The sequence below is a fragment of the Talpa occidentalis genome, unplaced genomic scaffold (assembly GCF_014898055.3).
Source record: "Talpa occidentalis isolate TD23 unplaced genomic scaffold, MPIMG_talOcc4v2.1 talOcc4.2, whole genome shotgun sequence".
Lineage (NCBI taxonomy): Eukaryota > Metazoa > Chordata > Mammalia > Eulipotyphla > Talpidae > Talpa > Talpa occidentalis.
The window spans coordinates 126,936,004-126,957,812 of record NW_023602073.1 but is presented as its reverse complement, the minus strand read 5'-3'; the positions used below and the strand labels follow the sequence as shown (position 1 = coordinate 126,957,812).

The 21,809-nt window shown below is 36.5% G+C and overlaps 1 protein-coding gene across 14 annotated transcripts in view; it reads left to right on the top strand.

Moving 5' to 3' along the window:
• The window catches only part of EPB41L2 (erythrocyte membrane protein band 4.1 like 2), a 196,413-nt gene that overhangs the window by 93,991 nt on the left and 80,613 nt on the right, over positions 1–21,809 (top strand). For all 14 annotated transcript variants that reach the window (XM_037520381.2, XM_037520384.2, XM_037520382.2 and 11 more), the window contains one exon: positions 520–732. In XM_037520381.2, the coding sequence (XP_037376278.1) occupies positions 520–732 (213 nt within the window). The remainder of the gene's footprint in view (positions 1–519; positions 733–21,809) is intronic.

Below are 21,809 nucleotides of genomic sequence, written 5' to 3'. Positions count from 1 at the left end.
CCTATTACTTACAAAAAGTCCAAAATAATAAAATAGCAGACTAGATGTACAAACCATATAAAAAATTGGTGTTTTTAAAAATGAGATGCTTTGAAAATTCTGCCACCTCTTCTTTTACATAGTAAGCATTTTTATGCTTTTTTGATTTATTTAGTTAAGTAGTGAGTTAGAAGAAGTAGACGTGTATGTGTGCATTTTACTTGCCTAGGTTTTGCCACGGTCTGAGATTACAATTGGAAATTTCATCAATGGAAATGATATATAAATTGTAGTTGCCATGATGTAGTTTCCTTAACTCATTTAATGCTGAAATGACCTTATTGATAAATTAAGAAAATTGGCAGAGGGTTGAGGGGAAGAAAGGTGTGGGAAAATATCCTTCCTAGCAAAATTTTGAAGTCATTAAAAATCTTAGACTTAGAGCCCATAACAATCACAGTTTTTACCAAAGTTTTTCCTTTTTAATGTGTTGTCTTCTGTCAGTCGGTCAACTTTAGTGTTAACTCTTTTCCTCAACAGCCTGCTGAAGAAATAAGAAAGGAGAAAGAAGAGAAGGTAAAGGAAATACAGGACGACCAGCCAGAAGGAGAAGCAGCAAAAAGGGAGACAAAGGAAGTGCAGACCAATGAGCTGAAAGCAGAGAAGGCTTCTCAAAAAGCTGCCAAGAAGACCAAAACCATGCAGTGTAAGGTGGCCCTCCTCGACGGCACCGAGTACACCTGCGACCTGGAGGTGAGCCCAGGGTCTGCCTGGGAGCCCTCTTGATGTGTGGATGGAAAGCAAATGCATGGTCTGCCTCCATTTGTGGCCTGGCACAGTTAGTGTATTTTTATGTCTTACCGAGGTGTCATTAACTGGCTTGTCTCAAATTTTATTAGAAATGCCAGATAACAGAAAAGGGTCATCATTACAAACATTATTTCCTGACCATTGAGGGTAAGTAGGGCCTGGGTTCTGCCAGTCTGGAGTGGTCATATGGATCAGCTAGTGTGTTTCTGAAAAGGCATTAAATATTTTGAATATTACCTCTGACTTTAAGTCTTTCACTTGAGAAGAAATGCTAGGGCTAGTTGGCATTTCAGCGTAATGAAATTTTAGAAGATGAACCCCAAGTGCATTTATCCTGACACAGACAATGATTTAAATCTAGCTCATTTATTTAGTTGCCTGTAATTAGAAAACATTCATGATTTGCACAGCATATAATGCAGTAGCACTAAAGCTTACTGAAGCCAATATAAGTTTTTAAAGTGTCTAGCACCTTTTATTTTTGTCAGTCAAAAGAATGTATGCTTTTCATAGCTTTATTATTAGCATGACATATACTAGTAAATATTTATGTGAAGAGTTTTGCATGAATTATCTTAATCTGTGTATTATATTGAAAGGTATGAGGTATATATTATAGCTATTCCCAGTGTTACAGGAAGAGTGTATGGCATAGGAGAGGTTAAGTGACTTGCCCCAAATTTTACAGCTAGTTTATAGTTGAGCCAGATTCCAGGCCCAACAGTTTGATCTGGAGGTTATAAACCTGGCCACTCAACTAAGATGAATGATTCATGTTCCTTGTCTTTATCTTTGTGTTATCCACAACGTCATTTTCCTCATTCTATTTATAATTGCTTAGCTGTTTTAGTTGTTTCAAGAAAAGGAGTGGTATAGAGAATTAAAAATCTTCAAAGCTTTCAGGGACTGACTTTGCCTCAAGGGTAGGGAACAAGGAAAGTAAGAATCATGTTCTGAACTTAACTCAATTGCTCTGTATTTGATCTCCTGTCCCTCATTTTCCCCACCTATCCTAAAAGTTAGTTCTAGATTTTGAAAAACAAGTTGGAGAACTTAAGTGACTGCAAGTCATTCTCTCAACCTCTCTGGGCCAAACTGGGGCCAGAAACTGACTTCATCTATAGAATAAAGGATTGCTTAGATGCTCTAGAAGGCCTTTTTCATCTCTGAAGTTAGTAATTACCAGGCTGATTATTTTTTTTGTTTTTTAGAAATCATGATGTATTTTGAAACCACAAAAATGTAGAAATAATAACTATATATCATTATATATTTATCATACAATTTTAACCAGATGTGGAACTGAGACTTTTGTTTATATTTGATTAAATAAAATATTAAAACAAAAAATAATTGAAAACATGGAGACAGTGCTACAACTTACAACTCATCAGCAGTATAGAAACCTAAATAAAATTTCTAAAACAATGCTCCTCCTAAGGATGATATTATTATTTTTTAAAAGATTTATTTATTTATGCATATAAGAACTAGGATATAGGCCAGAGGTGTGGGCGGTGAGAGGATTCACCAGAGACAGAGTGGGGAACAGAACAGGCAGACTGACTGAAATACACTGCTAAGGGTAGCCGTGGGGGAGTCAGGAGAGGTCTGCTACACCATGTGGGTCACCTCCCTGGCCCGAGATTGAACTCGTGCTGTAGTGGCAGCAGATAGCTTCATAGGCTGTGTCTCAACCCCTTGCACCACCAGGGAGGCCAAGGAGGATATTCTTTTCCTGATTTCTGAGACTGAAACTAGGAAAGTTTCAGGAATAGGGGGTAAAAGGCAAATAGTTGTTGAATTTTTATCAAATGTATTTTCTGCATTAACTGGAGGGGGGTGTCATATATTTTTGTAATGTTAATACTGTAATTTACATTAGTGGTTTTCTAATATTAGTCTTTGAATTCCTGATGTAAACTCTACTTGTTCATGATGATTTCGCATTCACTTTGAGTTATTTTTAAGATTTTGCTACTTTAATTTTCCTGTATGAAATTTTCTTCATCAGATTTTATTATGGGTTATAGATACTAGCATCAGAAATTTACTTCTTTATAATATTCTCTAGAAGAGCTTGGGCAAGTTAGGAATGTTAATTTGAGTTCTGGTAGAATATGCTTTTAAATAGTTTTCACAAGTGGTCTTTTTGTGAGTAGAGTAGGTTGGAGGATAGGTTTTAAAAAATCATTGATTTCCTTTTTTTAACTTTTTATCCCCCCTCGAGTCAGTTTTAATAATTCATATTTTTTAGGGGCCTCCCTGGTGGCATAGGAGTTAGTCTCAGTGCTATCAAGTTATCGCCAGCTACTTCGGCATGAGTTCATCAATCCCTGACTAGGGAGCTACCCACATGGCACAGCAGACCTCTCCTGTCTGGCCCACTGCTCCCCTCAAAAGTGTATTTCAGTCAGTTGCCTGTCTCTTTCCCGCTCTGTCTCTGGTGAATCCTCTCACCGTCCCTGCATCTCTGACTATGTCCCAGCTCTTGTATGCATAAATAAATAAAAATAAATCTTTAAAAAAATCATTTTTAATGGGAACTTTCCATTTAATTTAATTTGGCAGATCTGTTGTACATAAATTTTTTGATACTATTCTCATTGTGTGTATTTGATTTTGAGTCTTATTTTATTTCTGTTATTGCCTGTTCTTCTTTATCATTCTTGCTGTAGAGTTACCATTTAAATTTTTCCAAAGAAGCAACTTCATTTTATTTATTATTTCTGTAGGTTTTTTTGTTTTTTTTTTTTTTGGTAACATTTTGTTTCCTTTTGCTTTTTATTTTTATTTTGGGATGATTGTTCTTTTTTAATATCTTGAGTGAATACTAAAAAAAATTGATGCTTTTATGACTGATTTTGAGGACAGTGTATCAAGTACCTATCACTGATCACACAAGTTTTGAAGATGGTGCCATCATTGCCATTCAGCTTTTTATATTTCTTCATCTCACTATGGGTATTTTTGACCACTGAAATTTTCATAAGTGAGATTACATTTCCATAGTGTGTATGTGATTTATTGAAAGAGGGGATTTTTTTTTTTTTTTGTTCACATCTACTGTTTTATTCCATTGTGATCAGAATGTCATCTAAGTAAAAGATTTTATTAGATTTGTTAAGACTTTGCAGGCTTATATATAGCCAGTTTTTGTAATAGTTCTCTTTGAGTCTGGAAATACATGCTATTCCATTATTGGTGCAGGTTTCCTGATCTTTCCTCTTGACCAGATTGATCATGTGCCTCAAGTCTCTATCTCTGTTGTTGAACTGCTTAGTTTATCAACAAATGAGAGGTGTGTTAACATCTCTGTGATGGCTGGTCTTTGTATTTCTGTAAATTATCATATAGTAGCATGAAATTTACTTTATAGGATATTGCTTTAGTACTACTAATTTTGTCTAGACTATTTCCCTTCATTTCTTTGCTTTTAAATATTGTATTCTATGTCTTTGAGTTGTTTTTTAAAATCCTGTTTGAAGATTCTATCCTAACTGATGAATGCATGGCATTTATTGCACATGATTACTGATACATATGGTTATTTTCTGCCATCTAATTTTGTTTATTATTTTTCTTTATTTTTTTTCTCCATTATGGTTATTCTTTATTTTTTTATTTTTTTTAAAGATTTATTTATACAAGAACCGGGATACAGACCAGATGAGCGGGAGGGTGAGAGGATTCACCAGAGACAGAGTGGGGAACAGAACAGGCAGAATGACCGAAAATACACTGCTGAGGGGGGAGACAGGAAAGGTCTGCCACACCATGTGGGTTGCTCCACGGCCAGCGGGAATCAAACAGGCACTGCAGAGGCTGCGGACAGCTTCACAGCTCTGTGCTCAACCGCCTGCGCCACCAGGGAGACCCCTTTCTGGTTATTCTTTTGGGATATTAAGTGCACTGTAGTCATTTAACTAAGAAAGTAATATTAATCACTATGCTCACTTCCTTCTTCCCCATGTTGTTTAGTGCTTGATTGTTAGGTGTGTGATCTCATTTGGGGGGGCGGTACAAAATAAAGGAATTTCTTATCTCTGACTCGTTAACGCTACTCCTTATTGGGAGTGAAGCTATTGTGTTGCGTGAATTAGAGCTGAGAAATTATCCAAAGTTAAAAACAGTAGCTTAGTCCTTTAATTCATACCAAGACTTAAATTGATTGAAAAGGCAGAGAATTCTTTATTTTTGTGACTGTGTTAACTTACAGATTGTCTTTCAGTTAATAAATGATTTCTTAATATAACGTGAAAAGAATGAATTTTTGAGGATGATCTATAAATTAGAAACAAGCTTGAAGCACATAAGTGTTGAATAGACCCTTTCTTCCTTTCAAGTCAAAAGCTGCACCTCCCATGCTGTCTCTTGACATGGTCCGGGCATTGGGGGAGACTCCCGAGAAGCGGGGAGTTTCTGTGCTCCCCCAAAGAGGGAAAGTTGTACTTCCCATAAGAGGGGAGTTCTTGCACTTCCCAAAGAAGATCTGAACTAGGGAGTCTCCATCAAGTCAAAAGCAAAATGAAATTTAAATAGAACTTAATGATGTGGTCCCACAGCAGATTTTATTGTACCTCCAATTCTTTTTTTTTTTTTTTTAAGATTTATTTATTTATGCATGCAACAACTGGGGTACAGGCCAGAGGTGAGGGGAATGTGAGAGGATTCACCAGAGACAGAGTGGGGACCAGAACAGGCAGCCTGACTGAAATATACTGCTGAGGGGAGCAGCAGGCAAATGAGGAGAGATCTGCTGCGCCATGTGGGTAGCTCCCTGGCCGGGGATCGAACTAATGCTGCAGTGGCTGTGGATAGTTCCATAGGTTGCATCTTAACCCCTGCGCCACCAGGGAGGCCCTGTGCCTCCAATTCTTCGCCTGAATTCTACTTAGTAACTTCATAGAGTGTAATTTAATAGTATCATAATGGTTGTTATGTAGATGTATTATAAGTTGTACTCCCTATATTGATTAATTTTATCAATTTTTATGTTGTCCAATTTTCCTTACCAGTTTGGTTTGTGCTTGCTTTGTATCATTAGTATGGTCTGATAATCATCAGACCTGCTTGTTATTTCCTCTTTGGGAACAGAGCACAGCTGACAGCCGTCACGTGCTTTGCGCATTTTCATGTTGCCTGGTTCCAGCACTGACCTTAGGCAGATTGGGTGACATGCTGATGCTGCTTATCTGTAGTTCTGGAGCTCTGTACCGGAAATGGGTGTCTGAGGACTGTTTGGGGGAAGTTTCTTGTGGGAAACAAGCTATTAATGACCTTGGGAGCACTCAAATGAAGCACTCAAATGGGGAGATACTTTTACTTTATTTGATTTGGAAGATCAGATTTGTTTCCATCTATTTACTATGATTAAAGATTATCAATATTTTTATGACGGCCCTTCAGATGCCTATAGTTACAGGTTCTTTTTCTGCACATGTGTATATGTACATGTATCTTATTTGCAATTAGACTTTTACGTTATAGCATGCCCACTGAAGAATGTCTAATTGTCTTTGCTTGAGAGCAGGTTCAGCAGTTGAAGTAAGTCACTAAAAGCATGGCCTGTGTAGGAAGTTTCAAGGAGTTAGAATGGCCTGATCTGTCTTGATGAGGGTGGGTCTCTGCAAGATGTAAAATGGCAAGTTGAGAAGATTAAAATTGATCAGAAAGATTAAAATAGAGCAGAAAGGAACTGGAAAGAAAGGGGTTGTACAATCATTGGTATACCAGACCTAGCAAGGTCAAGAATGCTATTTAGATTTTGAAACATGGTATGTAGCTATGTGACTGCAGTGAATTAAGGAGGACTTTTTATTCATTGCTTCAGTGATCATTGGTCTTTATAGGTTGATTTTATCAGTGTGATTACAGGATTGGGAAAGGTAGTAATCTTTCTGTTTATGTTATCTATCAGTACCTTTGGTCAACAAAAGCACCTTCTTTTAAACCATTTAATGTAATGTTACTGCATTAATTGGATACATTTTTAAATTAAGAAACACAATTCTTGGGGATATATTTGTTTGGTATCCTAGCATTATCTCATCACATCTTTGCTTTTCAGATTACTCCCTTTAAAAGAGAGAGAGACAGACACACGCTCTATATATCTGTCCATATTCCTTCTCCCTAACCTCCTAGTATTTACGGTTTCCTGCTTACACATTTTTTTCTCCCGTGGGCCATTACTTGAACTTCAGGAATTAAATGAGGGAGTCTGTCCAGGGAACCAAGGCAGCACCATTTTCAGAAACTGCTACCTAGAGTCCATGTTATTTTGAGGGAAAAAAGTATTAAGTGAATAAAAAGTGCCATGCTCACAATATTTATGAGCACAAATACTGGAAGACAGTGCAGTTTTATAAAATAATTGTAGTTAATTAAATAAGCCATGTGAAAATGGTTAGCTTTAATGTTTATTTTTGACTGTTTTAACAGTAGGCTTATTGCTAAGCCATGTATTGATTTTGACCTAAGGCCTAGTTTGTCTTTATGTGTTTGTTTCCAGTCGTTGTGCTATTATTTTTTTTCATGTATTTAGTGAAAATTGCAACTTACATTTTATACTAATATATCATCCATTGTTAACAAACTGATTTCAATTTTTTTTGAAAAAATTGAGGATTAACATTTTCTAATTGAGATACAATATATATACTTATAAAGCATTATAACTAAACTTTATTTCAGGTGTAAGACAATGATCTGATACTTGGATATGTTGAGACATGATCACAGTAAATCTAGTTAACACCAATGACCATGCATGATAATTAGAATTTTTTTTCTTTTGTTGTGAACTTTTGATTTATTCTCTTAGTAACTTTCAAATATACAGTACAGTATAATTAGCAATAATCACCATATGGTATATGTGTATCTCCATGACTCTTGTCTTATAATTGGAAGTTCGTGCCTTTTGGCCCAGTTCACTCATTTCACTCACTCCTACCTACCGCCCCACCTCTGTCAATCACCAATTATGTTCATTATATCTATAATATGGACACACAGGTAGTTTCCATATTTTGGCTATTGTAAATCATGCTACAGTGAACATGGGGTGTATATCTTTTTGAATTAGTGTTTCATCTTGGGAGAAATACTCAGTGGGGTTGCTGGATTACATGGTGTAGATCTGTTTTAAAGTTTTTGAGGAATTTCTCTATACTCTTTTCCAGAATTACAGCACCCACAGTGTCAAGGGTTCCCTTTTCTCCACATCCTTGCTAACATGTATTTTTTCTTTTTGCTAAGTCATTTTAACAGGTATTAGGTGGCATCTGATCATGGTTTTGATATGCATTTTCCTGATGATTAGTGATGTTGAAATATTTTCATATACCTCATGGCCAACTGTATTACTTCTTTGGAAAATATCTATTCAACTGTTCTGCCCATTTTTTAATCAAGGTGGTTTTTTTTTTTTTTTCCCCTTTGAATTGTGTGAGTTTTTTCATATTTTGGATATCAGCCCCTTAACCAGATAAAGGATTTGCAAATATTTTCTCCCAGTTGATAAGTTGCCTTTTCATTTTATTCATGGTTTTCTTTCTTGTGCTATATCTTTTGAATGAAAAAAAATAATAATTTCTATTCTTTTTAAAAAAAAGATTTATTTATTTATACAAGAAGCGGGGTACAGGCCAGATGCGCGGGAGGGTGAGAGGATTCACCAGAGACAGAGCGGGGAGCAGAACAGGCAGACTGATGAAATACACTGCTGAGGGGAGCAGCGGGTGAGACAGGAGAGGTCTGCCGCGCTGTGTGGGATTCTCGCCCAGCCAGGATCAAACCCAAGCTGCAGAGGCTGTGGACAGCTTTACAGTGCAGCGCTCAACTGCCTACGCCACCAGGGAGGCCCAATTTCTATTCTTTGATGTGTCTTTTTATCTTATTGAGTTATCCATTTGTATATGTCATATGGTACGTGTCAAGAATCTTAGGGAGTCTCCTGGATAGAGGACTCTTGTGATGTAGTTAAGCATGTACACTCTGGTGTGTTAGAACAGCAGGGCTCCTCCTGTAAGGAAAAATGAAATAAAGTTTAGTTGAAGTCCTAGATATAAAGTCAGGAGGTGTATGTTTACTTTTCTTTTGACTTTGGATGTCTTTGGGAAGTCACTTCCTCTCTTTTCTTCTATTCGCAATTTGCAAAGTAAGAATGAAAATATTTGCTTCCTCTGTTTCTAGGATTGAGCTGATTTTACTACAGCTGATAGTCTCTGTGTTATCGTTTTAAAGTCTGAAAATAAATGTGTAAGTTCCTGCAAGAGTTTGGAAGCATGAGCGAATATGCATTCTGAGTTAGAGTTGCTCACATTTTCCTCTGGTATCTAAAAATTGTTCCCACGTGCTGATTTTGTCTGAGAATTGAGGGCATTGTTTCTGCCCACACAGGAATGTCAGTACCATTTTTTCTTAGTGCAGTGAATAAGGCTATCAGAATGTAGGTTCTCCTCATCAGTTTTCTGAGGATAAAAGTATCAAAGTAGAATGTGTCAAGGTCTTCTTGCTATTTTATACAGAGCTCTGGTTTTAGAAATCCACTTTGGTATCATTGTTGGGTGTTGTTTATGTCTACTTTCACTCTCCATGGTTGTTCTTTCACCTAATACTCACCCTTTCTGTGTTTGCTAGTGTCAGTTGAGAACTAGTAAGGCTGTAATTTAAGTAGGAAAAGCATTTGTTTGAGAATAGAAATGATTTGTGTCCATGACCAAGTGGCCACCCAAGTTGGGGCACAGTGGAGATTTAAATGTTCAGGCAGGCACATAGATGATCTGAAGTTAGATCTGTGTGACATTTCTGAATTAATTCCAAAGTCTGCTTGTCTGTCTCTGATTGGTGGGCAAACGTCTTTAAACAGAACTCTGCAGCGTGGGGGCTTGATGTCAGAGTTAGCAGATGATCTCACCTTTTTCCTAGTCACTGAATGAGTGACTGAGTCAGGCTGAATAATTTTCACTTAGAATCTCAACATGGCAGCTTAGAAACAAGATGACGTCTGCGTGACTCAAAACAGGTTCCATGCTAGTTAAATAGTTTTGACTATCTCCATACTATTAGAGGATCAGAAGTATAAACTCCCATAAAATAATGTTAGTCCGATATATTGTTTGGGAATCAGGAGAAATTTAATGGACATATATGCAGTTTATAATTATAATGACAGATCCAGATGGACTGTCTCTATGTTTCTCTATATATTTTTTTAGCTTAGAAAAGGATTTAAGGTGTGAAATATATTCAGTATTTTTATTTGCTAAGGGGGGACAGCTGTATTTTGATTCAACATAAAAAACATGAAGGGCTCACAGGGGTGGAACAGGACCTCTTCAAGTCATCGTTAGCAGCACATTCAGGCGTGACTGCATGCTGTCTTCTTTTGATCTCACTATTACTGTTGGATCGTCAGACTCTTGCCCTGTTAGCCAAATTGTTGTTTTAATCAGGTTTGTCTTGAGTGGTCTGTCCTTCAAGTTTCTAATCTGTCCATCTCCACATTTTGATTCCCCTCTCCTTGTGATTCTTCCTTACCCTTTAATAACCCATCTCAAATCCAGCTTTCAGATTTTTTTTTTTTTTCAGATTTATTTAGTAATGCACACAAGAACTGGGATACAGTCCAGAGGTGTGGGAGGTAAGAGGATTCACCAGAGACAGAGCGGGGAACAGAACAGGCAGATAGACTGAAGTACACTGCTGAGGGGAGCACTGTGCAAGGCAGGAGAGGTCTGCTGCTTCTTGGGGGTCAGCTCCCTGGTCCGGGATCGAACTTGTGCGGCAGTGGCTGGTGATAGCTTCATAGTGTTGTCTTAACCCGTTGAACCACCAGGGAGGCCCCAGAATGTTTTTTTCTTCCTCTGAATTTGTACCCCTAATGAAAGAATCTCTTGTGTTGAGCAACGGCTTCAACTCTTGTGTTGTTTGATATTTTTCACATGCTTATATTATATTACCTGGATTATTAGTTTCTTGGGAAACAGAATTTTCTTTCTCCATAGGGCACTAATGCTGGACTTTGTAACACTGCTCATAGAAAGTAATTGCTAATTCAGTTCTCTCTACTTTGTTGTGTATGTATAAAATTTTAATCCTTCTTATTGAAACTGAATGATAAGCTTATCTAAGCTGAATTTGCCTATTTATGTTTCTGACTCTCTCCATCTTCTCCAAATCTTCTCCAAGTAAAAAAGATTTGGGTATATTTCCTCAGGTACCACCCTGTTACATTATGTGTAGATAATAATCTCCACCCCTCTCAGATCTCCCCACTTACTCCTTCTGTTCATCCCTGCCCTACTTTATAAGTTGCTTAGAAACACCAGGATTTCTTGTAGAAGCACTCATGGGCTTAAATGAAAACAATTTGTAAATTTCTGTAGGAGGCTATGAAGTTACCAGGCTTGAGAGCAAGACAGAAGTGTATAGATGTGGTCTTGACCCTTAAGGGGTTAGTTCATCTCCTAGAGGAGAATGTAAACTCATTAGGGAAGCATTTAACAGTTGTTGGTTTTTTTCCCACTTAAATGGGAACTGTGTGGGTCAGACTGGCTGGGTGTGGGCTTGTCTTTGGGGAGCAGAGTTGATTCATCCTTATCCCTCCTTTGTCTCTAATGTTTCCTCTTATCTTCAGCAAACTAAAGAATGATACAGTTTTTATGACTGCAGTCAAGAAATTCTGCCATATGCTTTTCCCCTCTGTCTTCCTCATTTCAGCTTTTAAAATCTGGAGATTTCCTTTTTTGCCCTTGCATCAGTGGTATTTTGAAAGCATTAAAGTTGACACTTTAAAGGAACTTTTAGCTATGAGTAATCATCTTGGCATAATTTTGAAGGCAGCATCCATTTCTTCCTGGCCCTCCTCAGTGCTGCAAGGCAGGCTAACTCCTTCCTAATTTACCTCTTAATAAGTCTTTTTACTCTAACCTGACAATGGCAGTAGACCAAGCATTGCATCTTTGAATTACTTTTCTTTTTGGAATGGAAATTATTTGAAGGTTGAGTAAGATTAGAAATGTTGGAAAGGTCATTTTCCGAATCCAATTTATACTTTAAGATCTGTTCATACACATTTTTTCCTTACTCTAAACTATATAGATATTTAAAACTTAATTTTTTAAAAATTAAAGAGTGTGTGGGGGGGCAGGGTGGGGAGAATGACAGGGATTTGTCTCTACCTCTGAGTGTTTATTTCACAAAAGCTGGAACTGAGGCTTCTCCCCTCCCACCTCCAAATCCACCCCTTTCATGGGATGCATTCTCTATGGCTCAGTAGAAATATGGGCAGAATTATTTTGTATTCAGTGCTGTAATGTGATATAACATTTTTGTCTTAAAGGATTGAATGGAACAAGATTTTACAGTCTATAAAAAGCATTAGATTACTCAAAAATAATTTCTACATGAAAGATAGCTAAATGATGAAAATACTAATGATCTTAGATTGCTATTTTTATATTTGTTTAATTATATTCTGCAACAGAGTTACACGTCAATTCTGTCAGAAAAAACATGATTAAGAATATTGCTTTTAAGTTCTCTTTAAACCTTCATACTGAAGAAGAATCTTGAAGCCCAAAGCTCCATTCTACCATTAACTGATCTTCATCTCATCACAGTGGACCTCCTTTACAGAATGTGCCATTTCAACTTTTTGTGATGTTAAGTTTGATTTTGTGCATTCACGTAGAAGGGAAACTTGATCTGAATTTTATCATGATCTGTCTGTTACATTCATTGATATCTTTCCATATTGCTGTCAGCAGCAACTAAACAGTGAATTGAACAGGAATGCTGTACAAAGCTACTCTTCTATGCCACAGAAGGGCTATATTAATCGAATGTCAAAATTCATTTTGGGTAGATAGTTTACAGAGAATGTGCTAGTCTGCAGAAGTTTCCTGCTGGTGATTTTTGAAATAAGTTTAAGAAATACTGCTTAGCAACTTTGTAAAAAGATATTTAAAAAATTGTTGGTGTGTTTCTCTAGCTGGAAGGCTGATTAGCAACTTATGTTTATCTAATAGGTTTTTTAGTCATTTCTCTGCATTTTAAAAGAAATTATAGTTTTCATAGATATATGCCAAACCTTGGTATTCAAAGTGAGTAATAGGGAAAATTGGGCAAACAGAAGTTGACTTTCTATTTCTTAAAAAATATTTTTCTGACTGGTTGCTCCCTTACTATATAATTTTAAAAAAAAATAGAAAGTTAAGGAGCTCACTTACACAGTATTTTACAAATTTAATCTCAAATAATATTCATTTCAATATCTTATATGTTCAGGTATAGCTTTTATTGTCAAACATGATTTGGCTCCTACCTTTGCTAAGAATATAGAAAGTATGAGGTATTACTGTCTTCTTGCTTATTCATTTTACTTTCAGTACTAAACTTTACATGTGAAACCAAGAGTAGGAATGTAATTGATAAACTGCAGTTTATGGTTTAGATAGATAACTGAGAGTGCAAAAATAAGCTCCGTTGTTCTGGGCTGGAGTTGGTAAGCAAATCTTCCTTGAGGAGAAAGAAATTCTTGGACTTTGAGGAATGATTTGTTTCGAAAAACTCGACAACACCCATCCTAGCACATTTTTCTTTACTTTTTTTTTTTTTTTTTAACAGAAAAGGTGGATTTATCGAAATACCTGCAAGAAAGCAGGGGGTGAGACTGTAGTGGTCTGCACCGGGCCTAGTCTTTCACTTGAAAATGGTTAGTGAAGTCCAAGCAGAAATTTAGGGCTGTAAGGGAAGGTTTTAATACCTGTTTCCTTATAGCCAAGGATAAGTTAAAATGTACTGTAAACTTTTGTTAGGCTGGATCTTTGAGTCAGGTAAACACACTGATGGTAAGGTAGCACTTTTGAGAAGGGCGTTCACCTAATAAGCACTTTCTATCTTTCCTGTTTCTGATTCCCTCAGTGTTTTCCTAATGTTAGTTGAATTAATTTTATCTTCAAGCAAGGTCTTGAAGATCACCTAGTCCTCCTCTACTCCCCCTCCCATGGTGAACAGAACTTCACTTTCTCTTTTGTTTTCCTTTAGTTAGCTAGTCATCCACCAGTAATCAAACACTTACACCTGAATAAAAGTCAAGCTGAATGGAAACACTTATTGCCTCAGATTAATGCTTAAAAACTGAGATGTCTTGAAAGATTTCTTTTTTCAGACTGCCCAGAAGTTGCTTGTCCTTGAATTCAGTGATCTTAAATTCAGGGGGTGAAATATAAGGAAATTGTTTCTGAGAAACTCCTCAAGAGCTCTCCCTTGGTATTAGATCCTATTTTCTCCCTCTTTTACAACCATAATAAAGTAACTGTTAAAGTAATTAAGATTATTCTGCATTACAGTCTGACTTTTCCTTTCATCAGTTGTTAAATACTTTAAACGCTCCTGACCAGTACAGGTAGAAAATAGTTTCACTGGACCTGATTTGTGATAAGACCTTACTCAACAGGTGTCTTGTGTTCTTCTATCTGGTAATTTCTTTCTCAAAAGTGGTCTTAAGTACATTTGTCATTAAAGATTGTTAGATACATTTTGTAGTACCAGGCTGTATGCATCTTCTGTTTTAAAGGATTTTAAGTGAAAAATTCAGCAATTGATATTTTATTTAGTGAGTCCTGGCTTTTGTTCAGGTCTCTGAAAGGCACGACAGGGACTCCAGTTAATTGGATGTTAGCTAGCTGGATTGAAAACTGAAAGTGGGTGAAATTGGAGTGTGAGGGCAGATAGTCTTAGTCTGCAAGAGGGAATTTGTTTGCTGACCTTGGTATTAGCCTTGCTTCATGGTTATGATACTTGAACTTTTTAAAAATACAGGAGCACAGAGGACTTTTAGGCAGTGAATCTACTCTATGATACTCTAATGGTGTATACATGGCATTTTATGTTTTTCCAAACCCACAGAAGAAAAAAAAACCTTCATGGGTTTTTTTTTTTTTTTTTTGTTTTTTTTTTTTTTTGCTTTATGCCATTTTATGTTTTTCCAAACCCATAGAAGAAAAAAAAAAAAACCTTCATGGCTCCTTACATTATCTTTTCTGTTTCACAGAAATCGGGCATTATGGCAGGAGTGAGCCCTAATGTAAACTATGGACTTTGAGTATAAAGTATCTATGCAGTTTTAGCAGATAATGGGGAAGGCTATACATGAGTAGGAGTAGAGGACATATGGAAGGCTACCCATAACTTATGGTTATATTTTGTTATACGTGGAAACTGCTCTAAAAAAGCCCAATATAAGAGTTAAAGATTCAGCTGCCAGGGTGCTGCCTCTGAAGATTGATTCTGTTCTGATGCTATGCTGGAGCACCTGTCAGTCAGGGTTAAGGACTATATTGAGAGGCTGTAGCACACTGTCTGCACAGGTGCTCCTGGATGGAGCATGTGTTCCCCAGGCATAGGGTGAATTCATCAATCACCTCCTTGCTGAAATAGTAATATGGCTAGTGGAGCATTTTCCCCTGGTGACAGGGGATGGAGTAGAGAGCCTCCATAAGACTGCAGGTGTTTTGTTAAGTGTTTCTCTACTCTTAGCTGTTGGCTAGATTTTTCTGATTATGATCTGCTCTGAGCAATGCCCAGCACAGAGTAAGTACTTAATAAATATTAGCTGTAATTATTATTATCCTTATACTTTAAAACTCTAATTTTTCCTCAGGATCTTAACTATTTTCCTGTTTCTTTTCTTTTCTTTTTTTCTTTTTATAAAATACTCAAGTCCTATGCTTAGGATAAATTCCTATTTTCTTAAGTTTTATTTATCACTAAGTTTGTGACTTAGAAGAGTCATAGGTAAAGATATATCACTTATATATTCATGGCTTTATAACTTAAAGAACTTGCATAGACTCAAATTATTTACTGGTAAGAAAGCACAAGATTTGAAAACACTGTCTTGAAATTTTGATAAACCAATTCCTAGTGACTCAGTACTTATCCTCTTACTAGAGGATAAGAAGAAAGCCATTGGTTATAATCCATGTATTTGGATTGTGCATATGAGAAGTTGCAGATTATTTGGCAACTATTCACTCAGAACAAGTGAAGACTTGGGTGATTCTTCTCATATGCTGTCATACCATTTCATTAAATTTTTATCACCAAAGGAAAGCATTTAAAGGACTGTGTTTTATCAATAACCGAGTAACTGACACATATTAACACTGACAGAGGTCTTTGTTGTTTTCTCATTTTTTTTAAAGGTGAAGTCAGTCTAATTCTTTGTATAAAATTAGTAATGCAGATATTGATGTTTCATCAATAAATGTGGTTTACTTAACAGGGTTCAAGGTTCATTGCTCTAGGGATTTTGTTGAGCTCTGTGCCAGGATTTGGCTCTGGGATTACCCTGGAGCCTAGCATGTTGGTGAGAGGAGTGGGAATTGTTTCCTGGAATAGCCTCCTTCCTGTTCTGCAGTGTGGAGATGGATGCCCTCTGGGCAGCTACTGATTCTTGTGTCCTGAAAACTAATGAAAACCTCTGATGTCAAATAAAAATTACAGCCACTTTAGAAATGTAGGATGTGTATATGGTTGAAAGATGAAAAGTGTGATGTTTTATGTTTAAAGTTAAAATCAGTATTTATTTGCTTTCGTGGGGGAAAAAAAGAGGCCATGCCCATGACTTAAATTTATGGTTGACTGTGTGTTTTGTTTGTGAAGAATATTGCTAGTAGGACTTCTGTTGTTTTTGCCACTTTCCGCATAGCATAAAGCATAAAGACGTAACATTTTCTATCTTGCATGTGATCTAAACTTACCTGATTGCTTGTGATGAGTTGTGTGCTCATTTAAGAAATTCTGAAACATGTAAACCAGCATTAACTTATTAGAACATAAAATAATTAAAAAATAGAATGGAGAGAAGGAACTTAATGTTGTAAACAAATGTTCTGTCCATTAATAAAAAGAGAATTCTGAAACATTTCAAAAAACAGCAGATTAGGGTAGAAAATTATACTGTGCTTAGACTTGGATGGACTTAGAAGCATTGTGTTCATAAAATCAGATTTTCCTTATATCAGGAAGGTATGCTTCTCTGTCCTTGAGGAGTCAATTATGTGTGTGATTTTATTAAGAGTGACCCTGTGTTCTGGCTACACTAGGTTTCTTTAAAATCATGGCAGCATAGTCACTGAAGAGTATTTGTACAGTCTGCTCTGGTCTAGTTTTTTGTTTTTTTTTTTAAAGATTTATTTGTTTTTGCATACAAGAGCTGGGGTGTAGGCCAGAGGTGCGGGAGTGAGAAGATTCACCAGAGAGAGAGAGAGGGTCAGAACAGGCAGATCTACTGAAATACACTGCTGAGGGGAGCAGTGACTGAGGCAGGAGGGGTCTGCTGCACCATGTGGATTGTTCCCTGGCCAGCTGGGGATGGAACTCATGCTGTAGTGGTTGGCAATAACTTGATAGCGTTGTCTTTAACCACTGTGCCACCAGGGAGGCCCCAGTATTTTTTTTATTTCTAGTACCTAAAACTGGATTGAGTGGTATTTTATGTCATTCATGTCAAAAACAGTGCAAAAATTTCCAATGTTCTGTCATAATCCCTGATTGCTGTAGATTAGAAAAGAGATAATGTAAGGATCCATGAAGGTTTTTTTCTTCTGTGGCCACATCTCTAAGGATTATTATTATGGAAAATTTATTATAGTGATTTGTAAGAATACTTGCTTACGTAGTTTGATAACGCATGCCTGCCTATGTGTCTTTCAATGTACATTTATACAGTTTTCTTGATCACTAATAAAATTGTTTGGAAAAAATTTAGGCACTTCAAAATAGGGATGTCTATATGTGTGTATACATGTTTATTTTATATACATATGTATCTATATGCATATTTTTATGTTTTATATTTGATATACACACATTTTTTTCAATAGTTGGAAAAGCCTTTTCAAACTTAATTCTTACTAATGATCAGGAGAAAACTTAAAAAATTTTCCTTTACTGTCACTCATTTGTTTCTAAATTTATATTTTTAACACACACACAAAATTATTGGATGAGTCTTCCTCCTTTTTGTTGGTATTAGAATGAACTTGGGAAGTATATTGTGGAGGCATATTAGTCAGAGAAGAATGAGGTTTGATAACTGAGGGCCGTAGGCTTGTGAGACACTTCTCCCCTAGTGTCTGATTTGTTCTACCCCCAACAATATATCAGTTGTTATGTTTGCTCCATGCATACCTTTTCCCTTGGCCTTTTACATTTGCATAGTATAGTTGAGATTTAGCACAAAATACATAGCTTCAGGGCTGTAATGTATGGATTGCTTTGTGCACTTCCCGGCACTGTCTCTTTGTACACAATAACTACAGTGTGGAGGGGCCTACACGGAGACAGTGATGGTGTTTTATAAAACGCCAGTGGTGTGTGTGGCGTCCACTGCAATCTGCCGGGTAAGCAGTTGCACAAATTCCTCCAAGTTGAGAGGCCTCCAGAAATGTCATGTTTGGCCTCAATAGTGAATGCCTCAAATAACAGCACAGGCACAAGGGACTTTGCTCCGTGGCTCAGATTCCAGCCTGCCTTTAAGTTGGGTCTGTTGCAGATTGCTTTGCCTTTTCAAATTAAAAAAAATTTTTTTCAAGAACTTTCCCAAAAGTTAGTCTTCAATGCATGAATAATATATTTTAAGTCTGTCTGAACTGTCTTGTCTGTCTCCTCTGGATGTTTGTAATGCAATGATAGTATGCAGTCAACAATAAAAATTGATACCTGGAAAGTTAGGCCAAAGAACTAAAAATTGATTTTGTAAAATATAAAATTGATTTTATATTGCTTGTCATTAGTGTAAATGGGATTAGAGAGAGGCAGAAGAGAAAAGTAGATGGCAAACTTGACATTTAACATAAAAGATAGGTCTTCTTTTTGACATGGACTTAGCAAGTCTTATTAACAGTGGTATGGTTTTAATTGTTTAATTAATTTGGTGCTACATGATCAGAAGAGAGAGTGACAACTTGTTGTGTATAAAGATTCAGGCATAAGAACCAATTCAAAGCAAAGATGTGCTGCAGATAGCAAGAAGAAATAACAGTGAAACTGATGCCCAGTGAAGGAATGTGTCCAGGCTAAGAAACCCCATTGTCTCTATCTGCATAAAGGTGGGGCCTGGTGTCCTCTTAAGAGAAAGGGATGGGTTGCCTTTTCTGCCTAAGTCATTCCTCTAGTTCCCCAGAATGCTCTAATTACTAAGGAAGAGTTTAAATACAATGTAGGACTGTGAAAATAAAAATGTAGGTCTGTGGCTGTTCTTCTCCCAGAATCTAGTTGGCAGTGTGTGTTTGGTTTAGTTCCTTGAATATCTATGGGCTGGTAGTCCGTGAGCTAGATCCAGGAGTTGCATAAACTGTGAGCCAGAGGCCTGAATTCCAGACTCAGCTCTGCCAGCTTTTTGGCAGGCATGATGGCACCAAGCCACTCCATCCCTCAGATCTTTTGGCCTACGAATGAGCTAGTTCCTCAGTGAGGTATTGCTGTAGAAGATAGCGAGATGAGGAAGATACACTTTTTAAGAATTTAGTTTCCAAGAGTAGTAACTATCAAAAGGAGAAGAATATTAAGAGTAAGTGCTGTTGACATAAAATAGTGTTGAAGGAGAAAGGTAAAATATCGGGAGATTGGAATAGGCTTCCTAGGGGAGGGAATATGGAGATTCTGCCTACAGGTTCAACAGTTAAAAATATGTCATGGTGAAAAGGAAATTTAGAGTATGTGTTAACAAGTTAGTAATCCTTTTATCTGGACCAATACCCACAAATAGCTATGATTACTTATCAGCTACACATGCTGGTAATTTAAGTGTATTATAAAATTAAATATCTTTATTCTGCTAGGTTAACAGATGTATATTTGTAGTCCTTTCATGTAATAGAATTCAAGTTGTTGTTTATAAAAGTTGAAAATAAATTACTTTCCTAGATAGAATACTAGTATTTATGAATAATCACAAATAAGGATTCAGTTTTTTGATAAGTACCTGTAAAATCCAAAATCCAACTCAAAGGCTAGATCAGTTAAACTCTATAACCTCTCCTCATTTATGAAATGAGATTGGTAAATGACTGAAAATTTCTTTAATCATATTTAAAGTTATTATTTTTAGAGCAGCTCAAAAAAGATCCAGTGATGCAAGCTGCCCTTTAATGAATGTGCCAAACATTTTATTAAGTGCTTTAAATATGCCTCATTTAATTCTTGATCATTGATATGAGTATTTTTAGAGAAATAAGTAACTCACCTGAGATCACACAACTGTTAAGGGGTGGGGCTAGCATTCAAACTGTGCCATAGGCATTCAATGCATAACACCTTTCTCCGATATTGCTGAGCATTGGTGATTCTCATGAAAGGTGGAGCATACCAGAATTGCGGGGGTGGGGTGAGGGAGCCGACACATTTTTCAACTGACACACCCCCACACATTTGTGTGCACTACTACTGTGAGTTGTGTCTTGGTTCTACTCCTCCTGAGGATGAGAATATTATTGCAGCGTGTGTTGTTAACAGTGTGAATGCAAGTAAGTTGTGAGCCCTTGGTTGTGTTGCTGTAGAGCATATCCAGGCAAGTTTGCTCATAGGTTGGTGTTTCTAAAATGTAGTAACTTGGAAATTTAATGTGTCCTGATAATACCATTTTTCTGTGTGAGGTAAATGTCCTGTTTTGTTTGCCTTTTTGTATTAGTTGCCAAAAGCAGATCAGTTTTAGATTTCTTATGCGTGACTTCTTTGGGATTTCTGTGGTACTTTTCTTTCTTTGATCCTTCTTATTCCCTAGCTCATGTTTCTTTCTCTCTTATCTTGATGGTTTTATTATATCTACTATTTAAAATAATGCAGGTTAGTCTTTTGAATGTTAATGATATAAATAATAATGGCATAAATTATATGCTAAAGGATTTTTTTTTTATATGGCTAGAGCGCCATGGAGTTTCCTTAATTTGAGTGTTTAGCATTTATCAGCCATACGTTTTCAATTTTACCTCTCCCTTCATCTAGAACTCTGGTGATACATATATCTACACATATATGTAGACTTCCTCTTTCTGTTTATATATATGTATATATGTATTATATATATTATGTGTGTATATATGTTTATAGACTCCTCATTCTGTTTTCCATCTCTTTGTTGCAGTCTGGGTGATTTTTTTCAGATCTATCTTCCAATGAACTGGTTTTCTCTTTGTTTGTATCAAACCCCATCCATTTGGATTATAGTTTTTATTTCCTGGTGTTGTATATGATTATTTCCAGAATCTGCTTTTGATAGTTACTTTTCCTTGATGATATCTTAAAATACTCATTTGTTTCATTAAACATATGAAATATACTTATTTTGTGTTTGGTAGTTGATAATCTGATTCTGATATTGTGACTAATGCTGAGTAATAGGGACCAGTTTCCTTGGGTATTTTTTTTGATTTTGTGTTTGTTGGCATTTTAGGGAACCATTATTTCTGCTAGACAGCTGAGCATGTCCAGTTCTGGACTAGTTTAAAATGAATTCTCTTGACATTTTTGAGTCAAAAAGATTATAGCTAGTCTCCAAACCTGCATGAGGGGCAAGTCATGATCACTTCTCTTTACTTAATTTTTTGATAAATGGCCTGTAGCACATTTTTCTGAGCAATATTAGGGAGCTTTGTATTGCTTAGCTAAATAATTTTGGGAAACAGCAGGTTGAATGACGGGAAGTAGATTTTTTTTCTCCATAGAACTTCTCAGGTGTCTTATATACAGTAGGCGTTTTGAGACTCAGTAATTATGTACAGTACGCAAGGTTTTCCTTGTCCCATTCTGCTTCCCTTTGGGGTGATGTAGACTTCCTCTGTGTGTGTGTGTGTGTGTACATATATATGTATATGTATATATGGATTATATGTATAGAGCATGCTAAGGGACCATTGGGACCAATGAAATATATTTGGGCAAATTCAGGTCTGCCCCGTGGATACCCTTGACTTGTGCTTTTCAGTCTTTCACTTCACCTTTCC